This window comes from Somniosus microcephalus, chromosome 4 (assembly GCF_052327205.1).
Source record: "Somniosus microcephalus isolate GS21.2 chromosome 4, FLI_Smic_1.0, whole genome shotgun sequence".
NCBI lineage: Eukaryota > Metazoa > Chordata > Chondrichthyes > Squaliformes > Somniosidae > Somniosus > Somniosus microcephalus.
The window spans coordinates 197,414,133-197,435,671 of NC_140990.1; the positions used below are offsets into that span (position 1 = coordinate 197,414,133).

Genomic DNA, 21,539 nt, shown 5'->3' on the forward strand with positions numbered 1-21,539 from the left:
TTGTCTCCTCTGCAACGTGATCCAGAGATACAACAGGGTATAGGCACCAGCACCTACTTGATAGTTACATTGCTGATCCCCAAATTTTTATAATGGGTGATTTTTCCCCCCCCCGCTACACCACTGACTGCATAGCAGGCAGCTATCGGTAAATCACAGGTCCACTACCAGGGGAGTGCATGTAAGTGTAATGAAAGGGTTAATCTTTATATTGTAGCAACATTAACTTTTTTGCTGTTACCTGCTAAGTGAGTCTCTGTTCGAAGAACGAAAGTGTAATTATAAGACATGCTTACAGTGAAAAGTACTGATTTGTTTGGACAGTAAAGCTAATTAAAATAAATTATTTTAAAATAGCCTTCAGAAGATAGAATAAATGTTAAATTGCAACACTAAGAGCATCTGACTTGGAACCCCTGGCTTTTTCAGCTATGGTTTGTGAGGATTTAGGAGTTGAAGGCCCCGATATTTGCGGGGAGAGTGCGGGGAAACACGGTAGTGCGAGGAAAAACCTGGCAAGGCCTGGGATGAGGAGGTCCTGCCGAATATAACAGCAAGATAGCATTGTAAATTTTTTCTACCGTTTTCTGCACAGCAGCCATCCAAATTGACAGGTTGGCCGGCTGCCGGGTGAGAAAACAAGCGGCAGGAGGCCGCAGCCATGTACCCTTGGGGACGGTCCCTGGTAATCGGGAGGGAGGGAGGGAGAAATTGGTGCTTGGTGGAGGGGGAGGGTGGGTGTGCAAGAGTGCGGCAATCGGGAGAAGGGAGCAAAAGATTGGGGTTTGGGGTTGGGGATGGGGAGGTCGGCAATCACGAGAGGGAGCCAGAGATCGGATCTAGAGGTGGGGCGGTCGCTGGACGTGGCAGTGGGGAGAGATAGGCTGTGATCTGCAGAGGGTATGCCAGGGTGGCTGGGGGGAGGGGCGGGGGCATGCGTTACTGTTGAAGGCAATGTGGGCCCAGGTGTAAAGGATTCCAACATGCTCCATGTTGCTGAAAACTTTCATCACAAGATCACAGAAACCCATGATAAGTCTGGGCAGACTTGGGGCTTGTCTTTGTGAGAAATTAACCCATTGACTATTGAAGGATTAGATGAGGGAGAGGCAACACCTTTTTAAAAGAAGTGATAAATCTTTAACACCAGTACGATAAGGTATATTCATGAAATCTTGAATATTTTTTCTATTAAGCAGCAAATTACTTTCTTATTTTTAAAAGCAACATTGCAAAATTAAATGAGTGCAGAGATGTGTTGAAGCCTTGCAGAGTTTTCATCTATGTTTCTTGCCTGGTTTTGCCTTTCTATTCCACTTTTCTTGTTAATCCTGCAATTCAATGAACAGAATGAATAAATTAAAATTTTCCAACCGTCTCAGCTGAATTTCAGTTCAAACATTTTAGCAGGTTATTCATGAACAATATTTGGTTACTAGTTGAAATGTCATTTAACAAAAAAAGACAATTGTTTTACTTGGTTCCATATTATGAACTTGTGATAAATTACATTTAGTTTCCTCAGAGATTGAGTATCATCTTTAATTGTTCAATTCTGGAAGCGCCACCATCTCCTATCCTGAGGGACGTTGATAGAAAAATGGTTGAATTGGTATTTCTTTTTGCCAACATGACAAAGTGGGGACGGCAGAAATCCCCTTTGCCAGCAGCTCTGTGTGTGTTAAATACTGGTGCCAGCAGCTGGGCATCACTTTGGCCCAAACAAAGTTGAATATTCAACAACCTTTCAGTTTATTCACAACTGGTAAACCTTGGTGTCCTTCGAGCAAAACCATTTACCCACTATAATGCTGATCTTTGAAACATTCAGATGTTGTGATATAACTTGAACCTTTCTAAAACCGAGGCAATGGCCCTAATAGATGATGGGGGTGAAATTTGATTTGTGTGGGGTTGCAAAACGGTCGATGTAGGAACAGATGCAGGCCACACTGTCCCTCGAGCCATTCAATTAGATCATGGCCGATTTGTACCTTAACTCCATTTAGCCTCCTTGGGTTCCATAACCCTTAATACCCTTGTCTAACAAAAATCTATCAATCTCAGTTTTGAAATTTTCAATTGACCCTCAGCCTTAACAGCTTTATGGGAGAGAGAGTTCTAGATTTCCACTACCCTTGTGTGAAGAAACACTTCCTGACATCACCTCTGAACGTCCTAGCTCTAATTTTAAGGTTATGCCCCTTTCTTCTGGACTCCCCCCTTCAGAGGAAATAGTTTCTCTCTATCTACCTATCAACTCCTTGAATCATCTTAAACAGCTCAATTAGATCACCTCTTAAGGGAATACAAGCCTAGTCGATGCAACCTGTCCTTACAATTTAACCCTTTTAGCCCTGGTATCATTCTGGTGAATCTGAGCTGCACTGCCTCTAAGGCCAATATATCTTTCCTGAGGTGCAGTGCCCAGAACTGAATCCAGCACTAACCAAAGCTTTATATAACTTCCACCCCTTTGTATTCCAGCCCTCTTGAGATAAAGGCCAACATTCTATTCACCTTAATTATCTCTTGTACCTGTCCACTAGCAGTCAGTGATTTTTCTACTAAATCTCTACTCCATAATTTCGATACTCCACAGTTCCTAGCTTCTCGCCATTTAGAAAATACTCTGATCTACCTTTTTAGGTCCAAAGTGGATGTCCTCATATTGAACTCCATCTGCCACAGTTTTTCCCACTCACTTAATCTGTCAATGTCCCTTTGCAATTTTCTGCTCCCATCTATACTATTATCTGAGTCATCTAACTTAGTGTTGTAAACAAACTTTTAATATGGCTCTCTATTCCTTCATTTAAGTCATTAATAAATATAGTGAAAAGCTGAAGCCTCAGTACGGATCCCTGGGGGACACCACTAGTCACATTCTGCCAATTGAAGTACATATCCATTATCCCTACTCTCTGCCTCCTACCTCCTAAGCAATCCCCTACCCATGTCAATAGGTTACCAGCATTTCCATGTGCTCTCATTTTTGTTAGTAGCCTTTTATGTGGACCCTTATCGAATGCCTTCTGGAAATCCATATAAATAATATCCTTAGACACTCCCTTATCTACCACATTTAGTTATCTTCTCAAAAAATTCAACTAGGTTCATTAGACATGACTTACCCTTTACCAATCCATGTTGCCTCTCTCTGATCAGTTCATATTTGTCCAAATGCTCAGTCACTGTCCTTAATAACAGATTCTAATAACTTCCCCACAACAGACGTTTGACTAATAGGCCTATCATTTCCTAGTTTATCTCTCTTACCCGTCTTAAATAATTAAGTGACATTGGCTTTTTTCAAATCCAAGGGGATAATCCTGAATCGAGATGGATTTGAATGATCATGACTAGAGCATCTACAATGTCCTCACTTATTTCTTTTAATACCCTGTGATGGAAACCATCAGATTCTGGTGATCTGTCTATCTTTAGTCTCATTATTTTCTCCATTAACCTTTTTTAATTACAACATCTACAATTGCTCTTTGGTGAGGGCACAAAAAGAGCGGCAGCAAATCAATTGATGGTTTTACACCCCACCCGCTTTTTTTTCCCAAGAACTTCAATGGAAAAAAAAATCAGACGAGCTGTAAAATGGGCTACTGATTCGCTATCGCTCATTTTGCGCTATCGCTGAAGACCGAGTTCACCCGCATTATTTCCAGTTAATGATGTTTCCATTCAGTTTTATTCCCATTGTTGAGTCCGAGGTCCAGTAATGATGGTGATTATACAAAAGTGAGGAGAAGTTTATGTGTGTTAACAGTTTCACCACAAAGGCCAGTGCACAATAAATCACTGGTGTGGTGATTGTATTATTCAGTCAGTTTTATTTCAGAATCTATCTTGTGTCCCAATGGAGAAAAGCAGACAAAAGATTACTGATTTGCTGGCGATCGGCTCATTTATCCCTGACCTCCGCCTTTGATATCTCTCCCATCACCCCTCCAATCAGAAATTCTCATCCTCATGTTTAAATCCTTTCATTGTCTCCCCTGCTCTATCTCTCTAACCTCCACCAGACCTACAGTCCTCCAAGAACTCTGTGTTCCTCCAACTCTGGCCTCTTGTGCATCCCTTACTCCCTTTACCCCACCATTGGCAGCCATGCCTTGAACTGTCAAGGTCCTCAGTTCTGGAATGCCCTCTCCACAACTCTCCAGCTCTGCAAGCTGTGCAATTCCCGCTCCAAAGCTCTCCAGCTCTCTCTTCTCCTTTAATACCCTCTTTGAACAAACTATTAGTCACCACTCCTATTATCTCCTTCTTTGGCTCAGTGTCAATTTTTGTCTGATTATGCTTCTGTGAAGTATCTTGTGGTGTTTATCTACATTAAAGCTGCTATATAAATACACGTTGTTGGTGTTATAGTTTCCTCCATTCTAATGAAAAGGTAAATCAGTCGAAAATGGTGTCCCTATTTTATACTCGCACCTACCTTTTCACTAAAATTGATGAATTAAAGAAAATATATGTCTTTCAGGGGGCAATCAAACAACTGCAGTAACCATAATTAAAATTTGTGACATTACCTTGCTTTGCTTCTTTTTGTCACGATTCATTGCTATCACTTTCAGAATCGCCTGACTCCCCACTGTCACTGCTCCGGGTGGTGGTGGTGGTTCGCCTGGTGGTGGTTCGCCTGGTGGTGGTCGGCTTGGGGGTGGTCGGCTTGGGGGTGGTCGGCTTGGGGGTGGTCGGCTTGGGGGTGGTCGGCTTGGGGGTGGTCGGCTTGGGGGTGGTCGGCTTGGGGGTGGCCGGCTCGGGGGTGGCCGGCTCGGGGGTGGCCGGCTTGGGGGTGGCCGGCTTGGGGGTGGCCGGCTTGGGGGTGGCCGGCTTGGTGGCGGCCGGCTTGGTGGTCTCCGGCTTGGGGGTGACTGGCTTGGGAGTGACCGGCTTGGGGGTGGCCGGCTTGGGGGCGGCCGGCTTGGTGGTCTCCGGCTTGGGGGTGACTGGCTTGGGAGTGACCGGCTTGGGGGTGGCCGGCTTGGGGGCGGCCGGCTTGGTGGCGGCCGGCTTGGTGGTCTCCGGCTTGGGGGTGACTGGCTTGGGGGTGATCGGCTTGGGGGCGGCCGGCTTGGTGATGGCCGGCTTGGGGATGGCATTCAATGCCTCTTCTCTATTGAAAATGTTTACATCTTGCGGTTTGTGATCAGGGCAGGTTATCTCAACATTCTGAACCTCACAATTTGCATATCTGGCAGTGCTTGTACAGTTGACGATTATCTACAGGTATAGAAATGGCAAGAAATAAAACAACAGCGCATGTTCTCAGACATAATTTCATGCGCGATAACGCTTGGTCATATCAGATTCCTTTATAACAAAAGAGTTTTGCGTGACTGCAATATACATTAGCCATTATGTTCCCTGTGCCAATCAGTAAAATTAAATCCTGACAAGCTTCTCCCATGGCCCAAAGTAAGCCAGAAGCTTACTTGTTGTATAATGACAGGAATATTATGTTATGTAATGCTGAATATCTATCTATCTATATATATATACAGGTAGACTACCTTTTATCCGAACTTCTGAAAACCGAAACCCTCTAAAAACCGAAGGTTTTTTCGTTCCGCGTAAGTCGTGTGCACGACATGACCAGAGTGACTCACTACTTACGCTGAGCAGAGGGTCAGCGTAAGTCGTGCACACGACCCCGACCCCCGCCGACGACCCCCCGCGGACCCCCCCGCGGACCCCCCGCCGACCCCGACTCCCGCCGACCCCCCCCGTGGACCCCCGCCGACCCCCCCGCCGACCCCCCCGCGGACCCCCCCCGCGGACCCCCCGCCGACCCCGACTCCCACCGACCCCCCCGCCGACCCCAACTCCCGCCGACCCCGACCCCCGCCGACCCCCACTGCTGACCCCAACGACCCCCACCCCCGACACCCCGCCAACCCCGACCCCCCCGCCGACCCCGACCCCCCGCCGACCCCCACCGACCCCCACCGACGACCCCGACGACCCCACCCCTGAACCCCGCTGACCCCCCCCGCGGACCCCCGCCGACCCCCCCGCCAACCCCGACCCCCGCCGACCCCCACCGCCGACCCCGACGACCCCCACCCCCGACCCCCCACGGACACCCACCGACCCACCCCCGACAAATTTCCCAGTCTTATAAAATACCTTCCAAAATCCGAAATTTTCCGAAAACCGAAACACGGCTGGTCCCGAGGTTTTTGGATAAAGGATAGTCTACCTGTAATTGCTCTTCTGTCTGTCTGTCTGTCCTCTATACACTCAAAAGTTATAGAGCGTACCTACGCGTGTGTTACATCAAAAGAAAGCTTACGATTCCGGAACGGTCATAAGCGTATTTACTTTTCGGTGAGACAAAAATTGTGCCGACGGTATCCAAAAAACTTTCATAATTCCGTTCATTATCCGCTCATTAGCATTGAGTGGCGTGAAGGTTGACCAATCGTACAGTCGAGCGACCCGACGGTTGACCAATCGCTGCGTCACGGGGGCGAGTTCATTGCGCATGCGGGCGGGCCGTCCTAGAGTTGAGTGACGTGACGATTGACCAATCCTACAGTTCAGTGACCTGATGGTTGGCCAGTCGCTGCGTGTGTGGGTGGGCCTAATCCTTCTGAGCTGAGTTGAGTGGCCGCCATCTTGATTCCTAACGATTTTTTTTCCCACTTTCTGTGTGTACCCCGTTAGGTTCTTTTGTGCAGTTGTCTTCTTAGCTATGGGGTGCTTAAAAACCTGAACTTTAATATTTAGGAATCTCTCTTTATTGTAGTGGATGCACGGAGCCGTGGCCTAGCAGCGTGGGAAGCCTGGGCTTCGAGTTCAGTGCTCCGCTCTAACCACCGCCCTCCCCCTCCTCTTCCTCATGCAGGGGGGACTCGGGGCTGCTGCCAACGACTGGAAGCTGCGGTGAGTGACTGGTGCCAATGACTAGAAGCCCACTCCGTTCACGCCTTTTTTCCCCCTGAGCCGCGAAGCCAAACACCCCCCAGTCTCTCTCTCTCTCTCTCCGGTGCTCGGGAGGGCGGGGCTCGGGAGGGCGGGAAGGGTTACCCCAGCAACCGGGCCCGGCCGTCTCTCCGGTGCTCGGGAGGGCGGGACTCGGGAGGGCGGGGGGTCGGTGCTCAGGAGGGCGGGACTCGGGAGGGCGGGGGGCCGGTGGTCGGGAGGGCAGGGCTCGGGAGGGCGGGGGGCCTGTGCTTGGGAGAGCAGGGCTCGGGGGGGCGGTGCTCGGGAGAGCAGGGCTCGGGAGGGCGGGAGCGCGGGGCTCGGGGGGCGGGGCTCGGGGGGGCGGGCGCACGGGGCTCGGGGAGGCGGGGCTCGGGAAGGGGGAAGGGTTACCCCAGCAACCGGGCCCAGCCCTCACAGCCTCAAGCCGGCTCATGCCCATTCCCGGGGCTTGGCTCCAGCCGCAATCGGCGGTCTTGAAGCGGGCCGGGGCTCGGGAGGGCGTGAAGGGGGGGAAGGGTTACCCCGGCAACCGGGCCCGGCCGTCTCTCACATCCTCAAGCTGGCTCACGCTCGTTCCCGGGGCTTGGCTCCATTTGCGGCCGCGGGCCACTCGCCCTCTCGCTCTCCTTCCCTCTGTCTCTCTCCCCTCTCCCCCCTCCCCCCTCTTCCCCCAGTCTCTCTCTCCCCCCGGTCTCTCTTTCTCTCTCCCCAGTCTCTCTCCCTCTCTCCCCAGTCTCTCTCTGTCTCTCTCCCCCCCCAGTCGCTCTCTCTCCCCACAGTCGCTCTCTCTCTTCCCCCCCAGTCACTCTCTCTTCCCCCCAGTCGCTCTCTCTCTCTTCCAACCACAACATGCCCTCAAAAAACCCTCGGCTGTAAACCGCATGGCCCAAAAAAGCCCTGGCAACGCCAGGCCCCCCCAGCTAGTATAAAAGGATAGTGGTGTCTGTCCGTCTGTCTGTCTGTATGTATGTCTGTCTGTCTGTCCGCTATACACTCAAAAGTTATAGAGTGTACCTTCACGTTTGTTATATCAAAAGAAAGCTGATGATCAGGGGAGTGTCATAGGCATATTTACTTTTTGGTCAGACAAAAATTGTTTGGACAGTATACAAAAAACGTTCAAAAATCTGCTTATTAGCGGTTGACCAATCCTACCGCTCATTAGCGTTGAGTGACGTGTTGGTTGACCAATCCTACAGTTCAGTGACCTGATGGTTGACCAATCGGTGCGTCATGGGGAGTGTTTCATTCCGTGTGTGGGCGGGCCTAATCCTGCAGCCTACCGAAACGTCGCCGCCATTTTTTTAATACCCTCAGCGACAGCACCAGCACAACAAACCCCCACATTGCGGTTCCGGCACAGTATCCCGCTCCCGGCCCACCAGAGCAGGAGGTGAGTTGGGCTCACTCGGGCCGGGCCGGGCCTGACAACTGCTCGGCCCGAGACACAGAGCGGGGGAGCGGCAGCGGCCGGCCGTCAACCGCGTGGCCCTGTGTACAGCCGTTCTTCAAAAAAGCCTAGGCAATGCCGGGCCCCCCAGCTAGTATTCATATATTTGGCTTTCCATGGCGTTCCTCAGAGAGTAAAAACAATTCTTCCGTGAACATATGAAATTGGCTGACACTTCAGTGCAGGATTGAGGGAATGTTACATTGTCAGAAGAGACCTTAAACCAAACTCCTGCCTGTCTTTTCCAGTGGCTTAGGTGGAAGGTTAAGGATCCCATAATATGATTTGAAGAACAGCAGGGAGTTCGGGTACTATCCTGACCAGCATTCCTCTCTCAATCAAACCAGCGGGAAAAAGATTAGGGCAGGATTTTCAGTGTGCCGTGGAGTCGGGATTGGAGGCGTGGCGGGGGGGCAGTGGTTAAAATCCTGAAATCAGGGGTCCCGACCCCTTCCCGCACCCAAACCCGCCTCCATGCCAGTTTCAAAGGAGGCAGGTACCCGCCCCGCACTGGGACCCACCTACCCGAGGCGGGAAGGGATTAGTGCCAATTAACTGCCTGTTAACAGGTAGATAACAGGCAGTTTTTAGCCTAATCCCTATTTTTGATGTTGAAGTGTGGGATTCCCGACGGCTCCAAACCACGCCAAGTTAGAGGAGGCGGGCCGTCGGGTTGAAGGACTTAGAGGGGTCAAGATGTCGGTATTCAGGTGAGTGATGTGTGCATGAGTGCAAAGGTAAGTGTGTTTGGTGTGTCTAAAGTGATTAAATAAGTTTTACATACCTTTTCAGCCTTCCTTCCTTTAGGTTCCGGGAGTCCCTCATCTCACCAGCACAGAAAGCAGAATGGCTGTGAACTGTCAAAAGTGACAGCCTTCAGCTTACTGTGCAGGAGAGATTTCTAACTGAGTCTGTGGAGAAGGACTCAGGTTAGAAGTAAGACTGTAATCGGGATGGGGAGGGGATGTAATCAGGAGGGGGAGGGGATGTAATCGGGTTCGGGAGGGGAGGTGATCTGGAGGGGGAGGGGATGTAATCAGGAGGGGGAGGGGATGTAATCGGGATGGGGAGGGGATGTAATCAGGAGGGGGAGGGGATGTAATCGGGATGGGGAGGGGAGGGGATCGGGCGGGGGAGGGGAGGTGATCGGGAGAGAGAGGGGATGTGATCGGGAAGGGGAGGTGCTGTGATCGGGAGAGGGAGGGGATGTGATCGGGAATGGGAGCAATTGGGAGGGGGAGGGGATGAGATCGGGAGGGGATGAGATCGGAAGGGGGAGGGGATGTATTCGGGAGGGGGAGGGGAGGTGATCGGGAGGGGGAGGGAATGTGATCGGGAGGGGGAGGGAATGTGATCGGGAGAGGGAGGGGATGGGATCGGGAGTGGGAGTGATCGGGCGGGGGAGGGGATGTGATCGGGAGGGGGAGGGGAGGTGATCGGGAATGGGAGTGATCGGGAGGGGGAGTGATCAGGAGAGGGAGCGATCGGGATGGGGAGGGGATGTAATCGGGAGGAGGAGGGGATGTGATCGGGAGGGGGAGGGGATGTGATCGGGAGGGGGAGGGGATGTGATCGGGAGGGGGAGGGGATGTGATCGGGATGGGGAGGGGATGTGATCGGGAGGGGGAGGGGATGTGATCGGGAGGGGGAGGGGAGGTGATCGGGAGGGGGAGGGGATGTGATCGGGAGGGGGAGGGGAGGTGATCGGGAGGGGAGGTGATCGGGAGGGGGAGGGGAGGTGATCGAGAGGGGGAGGGGAGGTGATCGGGAGGGGGAGGGGATGTGATCGGGAGGGGGAGGGGGTGTGATCGGGAGGGGGAGGGGATGTGATCGGGAGGGGGAGGGGATGTGAACGGGAGGGGGAATGGATGTGATTGGGAGGGGGAGGGGATGTAATCGGGAGGGGGAGGGGATGTGATCGGGAGGGGGAGGGGATGTAATCGGGAGGGGGAGGGGGGTGATCGGGAGGACGAGGGGATGTAATCGGGAGGGGGAGGGGATGTAATCGGGAGGGGGAGGGGATGTGATCGGGAGGGGGAGGGGAGGTGATCGGGAGGGGGAGGGAGGTGATCGGGAGGATGAGGGGGTGTAATCGGGAGGGGGAGGGGGATGATCGGGAGGACGAGGGGATGTAATCGGGAGGGGGAGGGGAGGTGATCGGGAGGGGGAGTGATCAGGATGGGGAGTGATCGGGAGGGGGGTGATCAGGAGGGTGAATGATTGGGAGGAGCAGGGGATGTGATCGGGAGGGGGAGGTGACGTGATCGGGAGGGGATGTGATTGGGAGGGGGAATGATCGGGATGGGGAGGGGTGTTTTGTGGAACACCTGCTCCTTCCAACAAAAAATGCCGATTCTGCAATTTCTGGGGCTTTTAAGGACCTCTGGGTAAGCCACTAACGACCCAGAAATACCGGTCAGAGCTTCTGATGTGCAAACCCTGACTAGTTTAAATGGATTTATGAATCTGAGTTGGATATGAGCACAGGAGTTTTATTTTAATATTTCAAAAAGGTCCTGACCAATTTTTCAGTAACTCGAACACCCATGCAGATCGGGCATAGGCTTCTGCCCTACTACCTGTAAATTGGATATCATTGCATAAATCAGGAGCAATGATGTTGAAGTTAGGCCCTCTTTTTTTTATTATAGAGAACAGGCTCATGAATATGTTCAAAGGGATTCACATGTCTCAAAGTTCAGACGATATGAATAAAATGTTCAGTTCTCCCCTACTTCATCATACCCGAGACATGTTACTGTGTTGGAGCTCACTGCAGCCTGTATTTACGATAATGCTAAGCTCAAGACTAAAGACTCTGAACCAGACAAGCAAACCTGAGAGTATGTTCTTCATAAATGTGATACTTACAGCCAATGGTATAGGCACCAGGGCACATTCTGCCAAAGCTACTCCAGGTCTTTTAGCACACTTAGTTTCCTGGGCAACAAATTTTAAGTTGACCTGCAGGCCTTGGGCTGTAAGAGTAGTCTGGTCAAAGGAATATTATAACAAGGGAAAACACAATGATGAGTGTTTAAAAAATGCATGTTAAGAATAAGAATATCAGACAGAAATGTTATGCGTTTCATACACATTATAGTCATTAAGTGGAAGCATTTATCAAATAGGTAGGCAAAACAGTAATCAAGCAATGGCAGACCTTCAAAGAGGAGCGTTTTCGGGTACAGAGTAGGCATGTTCCTATGAGGGGGAAAGGAAGGGCATCCAAAGCAAGAGCTCTCTGGATGACGAGAGGAGCCCTCCAGTACACGTCGGAGCTGGTGTCCCATTTTGTGGTGGTCTGCTGCATCCTCCACAATGTGCCCATCATGAGGGTGCAGCCCTTGCCACCACGGGTTCCGCGACCATCTCAAGAGGAGGAGAAGGAGGCAGGCAGCAGTTCCCCGTTCCGGACGGGCTGTCTGTGAGTGCTTCATCAGAATCCAGTTCCCCTGAGTTCAACCCCAGATACTCATTGCTCAACACTTCCCCACCTTACCATCCCTCTGTCATAAACATCACAGTGTACTCTTGAGCACAAAGCTGAAATGAGAGCCACCACCAAACAAATATTTCAAACATAGTTTATAAATTAATCAATCCAAAACTACATAATAAAGTCAACTAATCACCCTTGTGCATTCCTTTATTGTCTGTCTTTTGTATTCCTTTACCTATCCAGTGCTCTTACGCAGTGCTACCCCAGTGGCTACAGAATGGCTGGTGGAAGGCTGCTGACTTTCAGTGGGGAAGACTGCAGATGGCCTTGCAGAACAACCTCGAGCAGCTCTGAGTCTAGAATGCCTGGCTGCACCACCTCGGCATGGGCGGCAGCTGTCTGGGCAGGCAAGGGCACTGGTGAAGTGGCAATGCTGGGAGTACGAATGCTGTCATCCTGAGAGAGGACAGCAGGTTCTTGCTCCACAGAGCCACTGCTACTCCCCCGGGGCGGCGCCTCAGCATTCCTAGGCTTCTGTTAGAGCACAGATTGCTGGACTGCTGTGACACCCTGCAAGCCCCTTTCCACACTCGTAAATCCAGCCATGATAGTATCAGTCTGAGTTTGCGTGGCAGCAAGCTGAGACTGCATGAGAGCAGTCTGAGCTTCCAGTTGCGTGGCTTCTGCTTGTGCTGCAATGGAAGCTACAATATCGCCCATCACATCCAGCATAATGGTTGGGTACACAAGTCTTCTAATGGAGTTGCCCATCACTTCCATCTTGGAAATCATGGGCTCCAAGCTCCCCAAATAGCCCCGTGCAATGTTGGAGCCGGACTCCTTCATGCTCCTTGACACTGACAAGGGGCTCTCTGGGAGGCCTGCCATTGCACCAAGTATTTCCGTGTGCATGCCCATTACCCTTTATCTGAAGGCCGCCCCATCAAAGGCATCATCTGAGTCCTGTGTAGCAGAACTCGTGTGTAAACTCAACCTCTGGGAGCTGACACTCGAGGTACCCTTTCGCTATGGCCAGACTGCAGCCCACTTATGCCCGATGGCCCACCCCATGCAGATCTCGCCTCTTTACTACCCTCTAAAGTACGTGCAGTGCCTTTTTCTGAGGTGGTGCCTGGGAATGTCAGATTGAGTGACGGTGCCTCTTCTTCACTTTCCTTCTCTAGTAGGTTGGGGACAGGCTGGGCTGTTGCCAATTCTTGGGTATCTGAAAGAAGAAAGGCACAAGGGTTGGGTTGTGATGAGGGGAGGGGGTGAGAGCAAGATGAGCATGCTTACACCATCCGCAACTTGTAAGTGAGAAGAGATTGTGCGATGAGGGGGAAGTGGGATGTGAGAAGAAGGATTAGGTATGAGCATACCGTCATCAGCAATGCTTTCAATCTCACCGCTCACCACGGCCTCAGTGACGGCTACTCCAGTTTTCTCCAGCACCATTTCCTCTAGCGCAGTGAAGTTTTGAAGGTGTTCTTACCTACGCCTATTTACTGCTACTCATGGCAGTTGTGAGCCACCTTGGCCTGCAAGAGAAAGGGCAGTGTGTCAGTGAGTGTAGTGCAATGTGTTTGTGTGATGTGCCTGTCAAGATTGAATAGTTAGCAGTGTTAGCAAGGTGTGAGATGTGGGTGTGAGGTTTTCAGCAGTGGTAAGTGAGTAAGGGTGAGGTAAAGTTATGATTGTGAGATATGAGTGGTGTTTGGTAGAGATTGTTGGTAGGTGAGTGATGGGGTTCTGGTGTATTGAACAGTGTGTGAGGCTAGTGGTGCAGTTGGTGGAATATGGCGTTTGAAGATTCATTAACTCACCATGACGACTTGTGTGAGGTCATTAAACATCTTGCGGCACTCGATCCAAGTTCTGGGCGCAACACATGTGGCACTTGTAGTGATCAATAACATGTCATTCTGTGGTGGACACTAGGTGGAGCAGTAGAGCTGTATATAGCTGTATGTATAAGACTACACTACCCAGCTATACATTATATTAAGACTACATTACCCATGAGGCTAGGCTACCCACAAGGCAGCAGTCAAGAGGGAAGCCTCTACAAGATGCTGTACAAGTCCACATGTGCTCAATAAAAGTAGCTAGCAAAAGCTAGCTGTGTTCATAATAAGAATGTCTATTTATTAATGAACATAACATGGTACCAGGGTGGTGAAGATCTGCTGAAAATTGTGAAAAGCGACATGGAGAATTTGAAGCCACCAGAGCATTTGAATCTCACAGAAAAAATCGACTACAACTGGCAGACTTTTAAACAGCAATTCGAACTCTACATTGCAGCCATCGGATTCGGTACGAAGCCAGACGCAAGGAAGATAGCGTTGCTGCTTACGGTTGCAGGCCCACAGGTGATAGAGGTATTTAATACATTTGTATTTAATCCAGCGGAGAACAGAGAAAAATTAGAAGATGTGCTAAAAAAATTTGATGCATATTATTCTCCCAAAAAGAATGAGACGTATGAAAGACACATCTTCCGTTCTCGGACACAGCAACAAATTGAGACTTTTGATAGCTTTATAGCTGATCTGAAACTGAAAGCACAGACATGTAATTTCTCTGAGCTCAAAGCATCCATGATTCGTGACCAGATTGTGTTTGGTATTCATGATAAAAAAGTCAGGGAACGTCTGTTGAGAGAAACCGAACTAAATTTGGAAAATGCGATGAAAATATGCCAAGCCAACGAGCTAGCTCGAAATCACGCGAAGACTTTCAGTGAAATCAATAATGATGCGAATGTAATGAGTGATAATGCTGCTGTCGGTGCTGTGTCCTACAAGGGGAAAAAACATGAGCAGAACAGAAATGAAAAGCAATCGGAGGATGAAATTTTTAATTGTAAACGCTGTGGTTACAAACACCAGTTAAGACAATGCCCAGCGTTTGGAAAAATGTGCACAAAGTGTAATGGAAAGAATCACTTTGCCAAACAATGCTTTTCAAAAGTAAAAACGACGAAAGGGCAATGAGTTAATGTGATTGAGGACACTGATTTAAGTGAGACATTTTTTGTAGGAATGGTGTCATGTGACGATATCAAAAAAGATACAGAAAATGTGCAGCCCTCAGAAATAGACAATGCTGAACATAAAGTTAATGCAGTAAAAGAGGACAAATGGATGATCCCACTGCAGATAAATGGAGCATTAGTTACATTGAAACTGGACACTGGGCAAAAGCAAACTTAATCAGTATGAGTGACATTAACAATATGAAAGAAAAGCCCAAAATACAGAAAAAGTCAATACTACTGAAGGACTATAATGGACAGAAAATAGATAGCTTAGGTGTATGCAGACTTAAAGTGACAGTCAAAGACAAAGTGCATCATCTCATGTTTTCTGTTGTGGCTGAAAGACTTGATTCGATACTAGGTGACAAAGCTTGTGAAGACTTAGAACTGGTCAAGAGAGTCTACCGTATAAACTGTGCCATAAGCAGACCAGATGACTCAGGTGATGAAGCAGAGAGCCCATCAAGGATGAAAAGGCCAAAGGGTATCCACGTCTTCAAAAAGCCTGGAAGCCAAGAAGAAAGAAAAAGACTTCAAGGTCAAAGAGAAGCCAAAGGAAGAAAAGCACAAAGAGGAAAAACACAAGGAGAATAAGTCCAAAGATATAACCGCAGCAGATGTTGTTAAGCAGTGGAAAGAGAAAAAGAAAAAGAAGAAGCCTGCACCAGAGCAGGAAGCAGTTCCGGTGGATACTCCTTCTTCCCTCAGGCCAATCTTTGGTGTTCCATTAGCCGAGGCTGCTGAGAGGACTATGCTTTATGATGGGATCCAGCTGCCAGCAGTTTTTTGAGAGTGCATTGACTACATTGAGAGTTATGGCATGAAGAGTGAAGGAAACACTGAAACCTTCTCCAAGCAAAGATCGCAAGGAGACCTCGATCTATACAAGAGCAGATTGATGACAATGCCGCAACTGCATCTTGTCATTCACCGCCAGAACAATCTCATGAAGACACATCAGACTTACCCGTGTTGAGAAGATCCACACGTGAAGTAAAAGAGCCTGATAGGCTTAGGCCTAGAAATTCAGTATAGCCACTTTTGGGGCGGTAAAGTCGGGCGGGCGCTAAAGTTAGCGCCCGCCGGAAAGTGGAGGCCACTTCACCGAAATTCAGTAGCTTTGGCCAAGGAGTTTGGGCGAGCGCTGAAACTTGCGTTGCACTCCTATCTTTAGGCGCTAAGCCGGCGGTGCGGACTGATAACGCCGAGGCCGGGCGCAGCGCAGGTGCGGTCATGTTTTGATTGACAGCAGACACCCTGACGCCGGCCAGCTCTTAAAGGGGGAAGGGTCGACTTTGTCTGCAGCCACGCCCTGGATAGTGGAGCCCTGCAGCTAGGCCTGAACACTGCTGGTGGACCCAAATAGCGCCTGAAGCCATGCAGAAGGCCCGTGAACGAGCGCAGCGCTTCTCAGAGCATGCTTTGAGGGTGCTGCTTAGGGGGTTGGAAAAGAACAGAGAGATCTTGTGCCCGGACAGTGGCAAGAAGGCTCCCAGGAGGCAGTACAGGAGAGCCTGGAGGGAAATCGCCCTGAGGGTGTCAGCCAACAGCGATGTCCCCAGGACTGCTGACCAATGCCGCAAGAAGTTCAACGACCTCAGTCGGTTGGTCAGGGTGAGTACCCTTTCCAGTGTCCTCCTCATCCTTGCATGTGCACCTCACATTATGGGCAAAGGGACCTCAAAGGCCTAATGGCCAGCCCTCCTCCCGCAGCTATGGCACTGGCATGATCATCAATAGCACTCTCTGCACTTAACACACTGGCCAAGCTATTCGACCATGGGAGGCAGTGCACACAACAACAGGGCACCACACTGTACTTAGAGGCCGTCCTTTCTCTTGCAGGCCAAGCTGGCGTGGAATTTGAAGAGCCAGACTGTCACCGGGGGAGGCCGTCCCCAGTTCCAGCAGCTCAGTCAGCTGGAGGAGAGCGTGGCTCGACTCGTGCGTGGCCGGGTGACTGGCCCCGTTGCTATTGGAGATGCCGACCCTGTGCTGGGACCCAATGGTAAGGACATGACCGTTTGGACCTCTCTGGTTCCCCTTGCGCTTCAGATCTACATCCTTTGCCACTGTCCCACCAATGCGCATAATGGCCCCACTCATGCCTCCCTCGCTGACGCCCTGTCCTCACTCTAAAGCTACTCTTGTGCCTTCCTGCTTTCAGCTGGTGAGGAGGAGGTCCCTGAAGCTGAGAGTGCCAGTCCCTCGGAAGAGGAGGACGATGAGGACCAAGAGGAAGGCGGCACATCGGGGGAACCCTCATCCGCGCCAGGGGATGGCAATGGAGGGGACACGTCTTGCCTGGAGGAGAGCCAGGGGGAAGTGTTGCAGGGGGGTGTAGCTCCTGGGCCCAGTGGCGTCCAGGCACGCGGGAAGGGTCGGGCAGCACGGCTGCCTTCTCCCCAGAGGGGGGAAGTGTTGCAGGGGAGGGCAGTTGCTGGGCCCAGTGGCGTCCAGTCACGCGGGAAGGGTCGGGCAGCACGGCTGCCTTCTCCCCAGAGGGGGGAAGTGTTGCAGGGGAGGGCAGTTGCTGGGCCCAGTGGCGTCCAGGCACGCGGGAAGGGTCGGGCAGCTCGGCGGCCTTCTCCCCAGAGGGAGAGTCCGCCCTCCAGTCCGGAGACGGTCCTCGCCCAGGAGGTGCGCCTCCTTGATGAAATGTCCGTGGCCTCGGAGCGGCGCCACAACGAGTTCATGGGGGTTGTGGGACAGTTGCCTCAGGCCATTGAGTCCCTGGCTCATAGTGTGGCCAATTTCGGGGACTCACAGGCCAGGGGTGTCGAGCAACTCGCGGCAGCACAGGCCAGGGGTGTCGAGCAACTCGCGGCAGCACAGGCCAGGGGTGTCGACCAACTCGCGGCAGCACAGGACGCGAGTCGCGAGTTCATGAGTGGTGCCGTCCAGACACTGGCTGATCTGATGCGGGCACAGACCAGGGCAGCTCGTGCACTCACTTCTGCCACACTCGCTGTGTCACGGAAGCATCGCCAGGGCACCCGCCGCCCTGCTGCAGCACAACGGTCTGGCCTTCACCAGATTGCTGCGCTTGCTGCAGTGCCAGGCCGGCCGAGTGCCAGTGTCTCTGGCGACCAGCGAGCGCCTGGCATCAGCCAGCTTGCCCCCATTGCTACAGCTGCCACTGCCACTCCCCCAGCCAAGGTGCGACGAGCTGCTGGAGAGACTGATGCTGGCCAGCCACAGCTGCAGCAGTCAGCAGCCGGCCCCTCCAGGGCCGGACCTCGTCTAGGCCGACCCCCAAGGGCATCTGCCATCACGCATTGTGCCCCTCAGGAGCCTTCCCCCAGCCTTGCAACACCCACAGGGCCCAGGTTGAGGCGGAGCAACAGGTCGGGCAGGGGCCGGAGAAGCCTGCACAAGGACTCGCCCTCTCGGCACACCAAGTAGAGTGTGTTGCCAACTGTTTTTTTTATATGGGGGTGTTTGTGTTCTGGAGGGGGGGGGCTTATTTTGGTAAGGCCGAAGATGAAGGCAAATGTTTTTTTATATGGGGGTGTTTGTGTTCTGGAGGGGGGGGGCTTATTTTGGTAAGGCCGAGGATGAAGGCCAATTGGAAGGACAATTTTTGTTATTCCTCCCCAGGTTGTGGGAGTGAGATATGTTTTTGACTGTTTTTTGGGGGTCTTGTCTGTTTTTCTGTTTCATGTGGGAAGGACCCTGAGTTTGTTAAATAAAGCTTTTTATTTATTCAGCTTGTCCAGGTGTCATGTTTCAAGTGGTTGTTGCGTTAACCGGCTGAGGGCTTGCGGAGCGGCTGCATTCAGGTGCGTTCATTGCCACAAGCCATTCCCTGACAGGGGGCCTAGAAGTGTCGTTCAATAAGCCGCCGGCGGACGGCCCTTGGACCTTGTGGCTCCCTCCTGGGCTGGTACTCCTCCTCCTCCTCCTCCTCCTCCTCCTCATGGTCCTCCTGCTCGTCCTCCTGAGGTGGTGGTCCAACGTGAGGTGGCAGTGCCTGAGTCCTGCGGATAGCCAGGTTGTGCAGCATGCAGCAAACGACGACGAACTGGGAGACTCTATCCGGCGAATACTGTAGAGATCCACCAGAATGATCCAGGCAGCGGAACCGTTGCTTGAGGACGCCAATCGTTTGCTCTATGATGTTCCTTGTGGCTTGATGGCTTTCGTTGTATGCCTCCTCCGCAGGGGTCCTGGGCGCGCGGAGCGGGGTCATGAGCCATGTACACAAAGGGTAGCCCTTGTCCCCAATAAGCCATCCCCTTGGTGGAGGCTGTGCCTCGAACATGTCAGCCACAGTAGTCTGGCGCAGGATAAATGCATCGTGGCTGCTTCCTGGAAAGCGGACATTGACAGCTAGGATGCGCTGCCTGTGGTCACACACCAGCTGTACATTGAGGGAATGGTAGCCCTTCCGGTTGCGGTAATCCTCGGCATTGTCGATAGGTGCCCGCATAGCCACATGCGTGCAGTCAATGGCGCCCTGCACCATGGGGAAGTCGGCGATCCTGGCAAATCCGACTGCACGCTGCTTCTGCCTCTCTAGGGTCATGGGGAAGGAGATGAATTGGTGTCTCCTTGCGAAAAGGGCATCGGTGACCTGCCGGGTGCAGCGATGCACGGCGAACTGGGAGATGTTCGCTATGTCCCCAGCAGCGGCTTGGAAGGAGCCGCTTGCATAAAAGTTCAGAGCCACCGTGACCTTCACTTCCACCGACAGAGACGTCCTGCACATCAGCTGTGGACGCAGATCTCTGTGAAGCAGCTGGCAGATCTCTGCAACCACCTCCCTTCTGAAGCGCAGCCTCTTAACACAATGCGCGGCAGTCATGGTGAGATAGGACACCTGCTGCCGGTATTCCCTGAGTGGGTAAGGCCTACATTGCCGACGCCTGATGGCCCCTCTGCGTCTAGGCATGGCTGGCCCTCTCACACAGCGTCTGCGAGCCCTTCGCACATAATGCTGGAACTGAGGGTTGGAACCCCATGCAGCCCCCATAATAAACTTGCAAACAGTGAAATCACAATGAGTCTAATTTCCAAGCTCTGGCCAGAAGCCAAAAATACCTCTCCTATGTTGTCCCAAATCAGTAAGGTCTGTTCCTTGGTCTCTGTCCAGAAATCCAAAGCACTAAAGTCATTGCAGCAAAATGGCTGGCCTTTATAGTTCAGTCTAAGTGCCCTTTAATTAGCGCTCCCCGAGGCCCGCAGGGCCTCTGCTGCGTTCCAGTTCACAGTTCTTAACAGCGCCACGCCCACATTGGGCGGGCGCCACTGAATTTCCGGTTTGGGGCGCACAAGCAGCGTTGCACGACGAAATGACGTCATAAGCTGCGCGCGCAGCTGAGCGGGCGCAAACACTTTGCGCCGGCGCTAAATGTCAACTGAAGTTGGGCGTAGGCGCAGATCAGACTGCGCCCGGGCGCTAAGTGCCTAGCGCTGGAAATCTACCCCTCTTAAGGCGTTAACGGCTGGCGAACGCTACTGAATTTCTAGGCCTTAATCTTTGAGTACAATGTAAAGCTTTGAAAATGTGTTGACTGTTTTGAAAATGTTTATGTTTATAGAGCACTAACAAAAGTGTTACTGATATTATCTTTATTGTTTTCTTGAAAGTTGATTGATATTGATTTTGTTAAACCTCAAAGAAAGGAGGGTGTAGTGATCAATAACATGTCATTCTGTGGTGGACACTAGGTGGAGCAGTAGAGCTGTATATAGCTGTATGTATAAGACTACACTACCCAGCCATACATTATATTAAGACTACATTACCCATGAGGCTAGGCTACCCACAAGGCAGCAGTCAAGAGGGAAGCCTCTACAAGATGCTGTACAAGTCCACATGTGCTCAATAAAAGTAGCTAGCAAAAGCTAGCTGTGTTCATAATAAGAATGTCTATTTATTAATGAACATAACAGCACTGACAGCTTGTGCTATCTGTTCCCACTGCTTTCTCGTGTTCTGCCTGGAAGGCCTCCTGCCCCCTGCAGGTAGAGGACCTGTCTTCTTCTATGTACCCCCAAGAACAAAGCCGCAAATGCTGCAGCAGAGAATTTCCCTTGCCCTTTCTCTTCCCTGTTGAGCCATGGCTGCATGCAGAGTGATAATGAGGTGTTTCTGCAACAAAGCCCCTTCCCTTTAAGAAGGAAACATTTTATTTGCCAGTAGACTGCACCTGATATTGGCCCCCCTCTTGAGCGCTAAACCAACCAGCAGCACGTTTAGCGCTGAGCTCAGCACTCCAATCATATACACAAGGACGCAGCACAGATTTTGCGTGCTACCTGCACCAATTTGAACGGGTGCAGGCAGATCGCGCTTCGCGCTCCGCGCGCCCCTGTTCAGGCCCAATCTAATTTCACCCCCAATGAAGTTAAAATGAGACAGAAAAAAGAGGATTATGACAATTGTAAGATTCATAATACAGCAGGGAACCAAGCTAAATACAGTATAGAAAGTACAGAGGAGATATAAAAACGGAATAAGAGGGGCAAAGAAAGAGTATGAGAATAGATGAGCGGCAAATGTAAAAGGGAACTCAAAACTTTTTAATAAACACATAAATAGTAAAAGGATAGCCAAAGGAAGGGTGGGGCTGATTAGGGACAAAAAAGCAGACCTTCTTGTGGAGGTAGAGGGCATGGTTGAGGTACTAAATAAGTACTTTACCTCTGTCTTC

At 51.2% G+C, this 21,539-nt stretch overlaps 1 protein-coding gene across 1 annotated transcript; it reads right to left on the reverse strand.

Moving 5' to 3' along the window:
* Nucleotides 1-324: 324 nt before the first annotated feature.
* On the reverse strand, nucleotides 325-13,295 carry LOC147120117 (uncharacterized). The gene is made up of 4 exons (XM_085984203.1): nucleotides 13,254-13,295; nucleotides 11,270-11,389; nucleotides 4,548-5,241; nucleotides 325-1,331 (listed from the first exon to the last, which is right to left on the reverse strand). Exons 1-3 carry the CDS (start codon nucleotides 13,293-13,295, stop codon nucleotides 4,567-4,569), a joined length of 837 nt encoding a protein of 278 aa, XP_085840329.1. The 3' UTR covers nucleotides 325-1,331; nucleotides 4,548-4,566.
* Nucleotides 13,296-21,539: the final 8,244 nt, after the last annotated feature.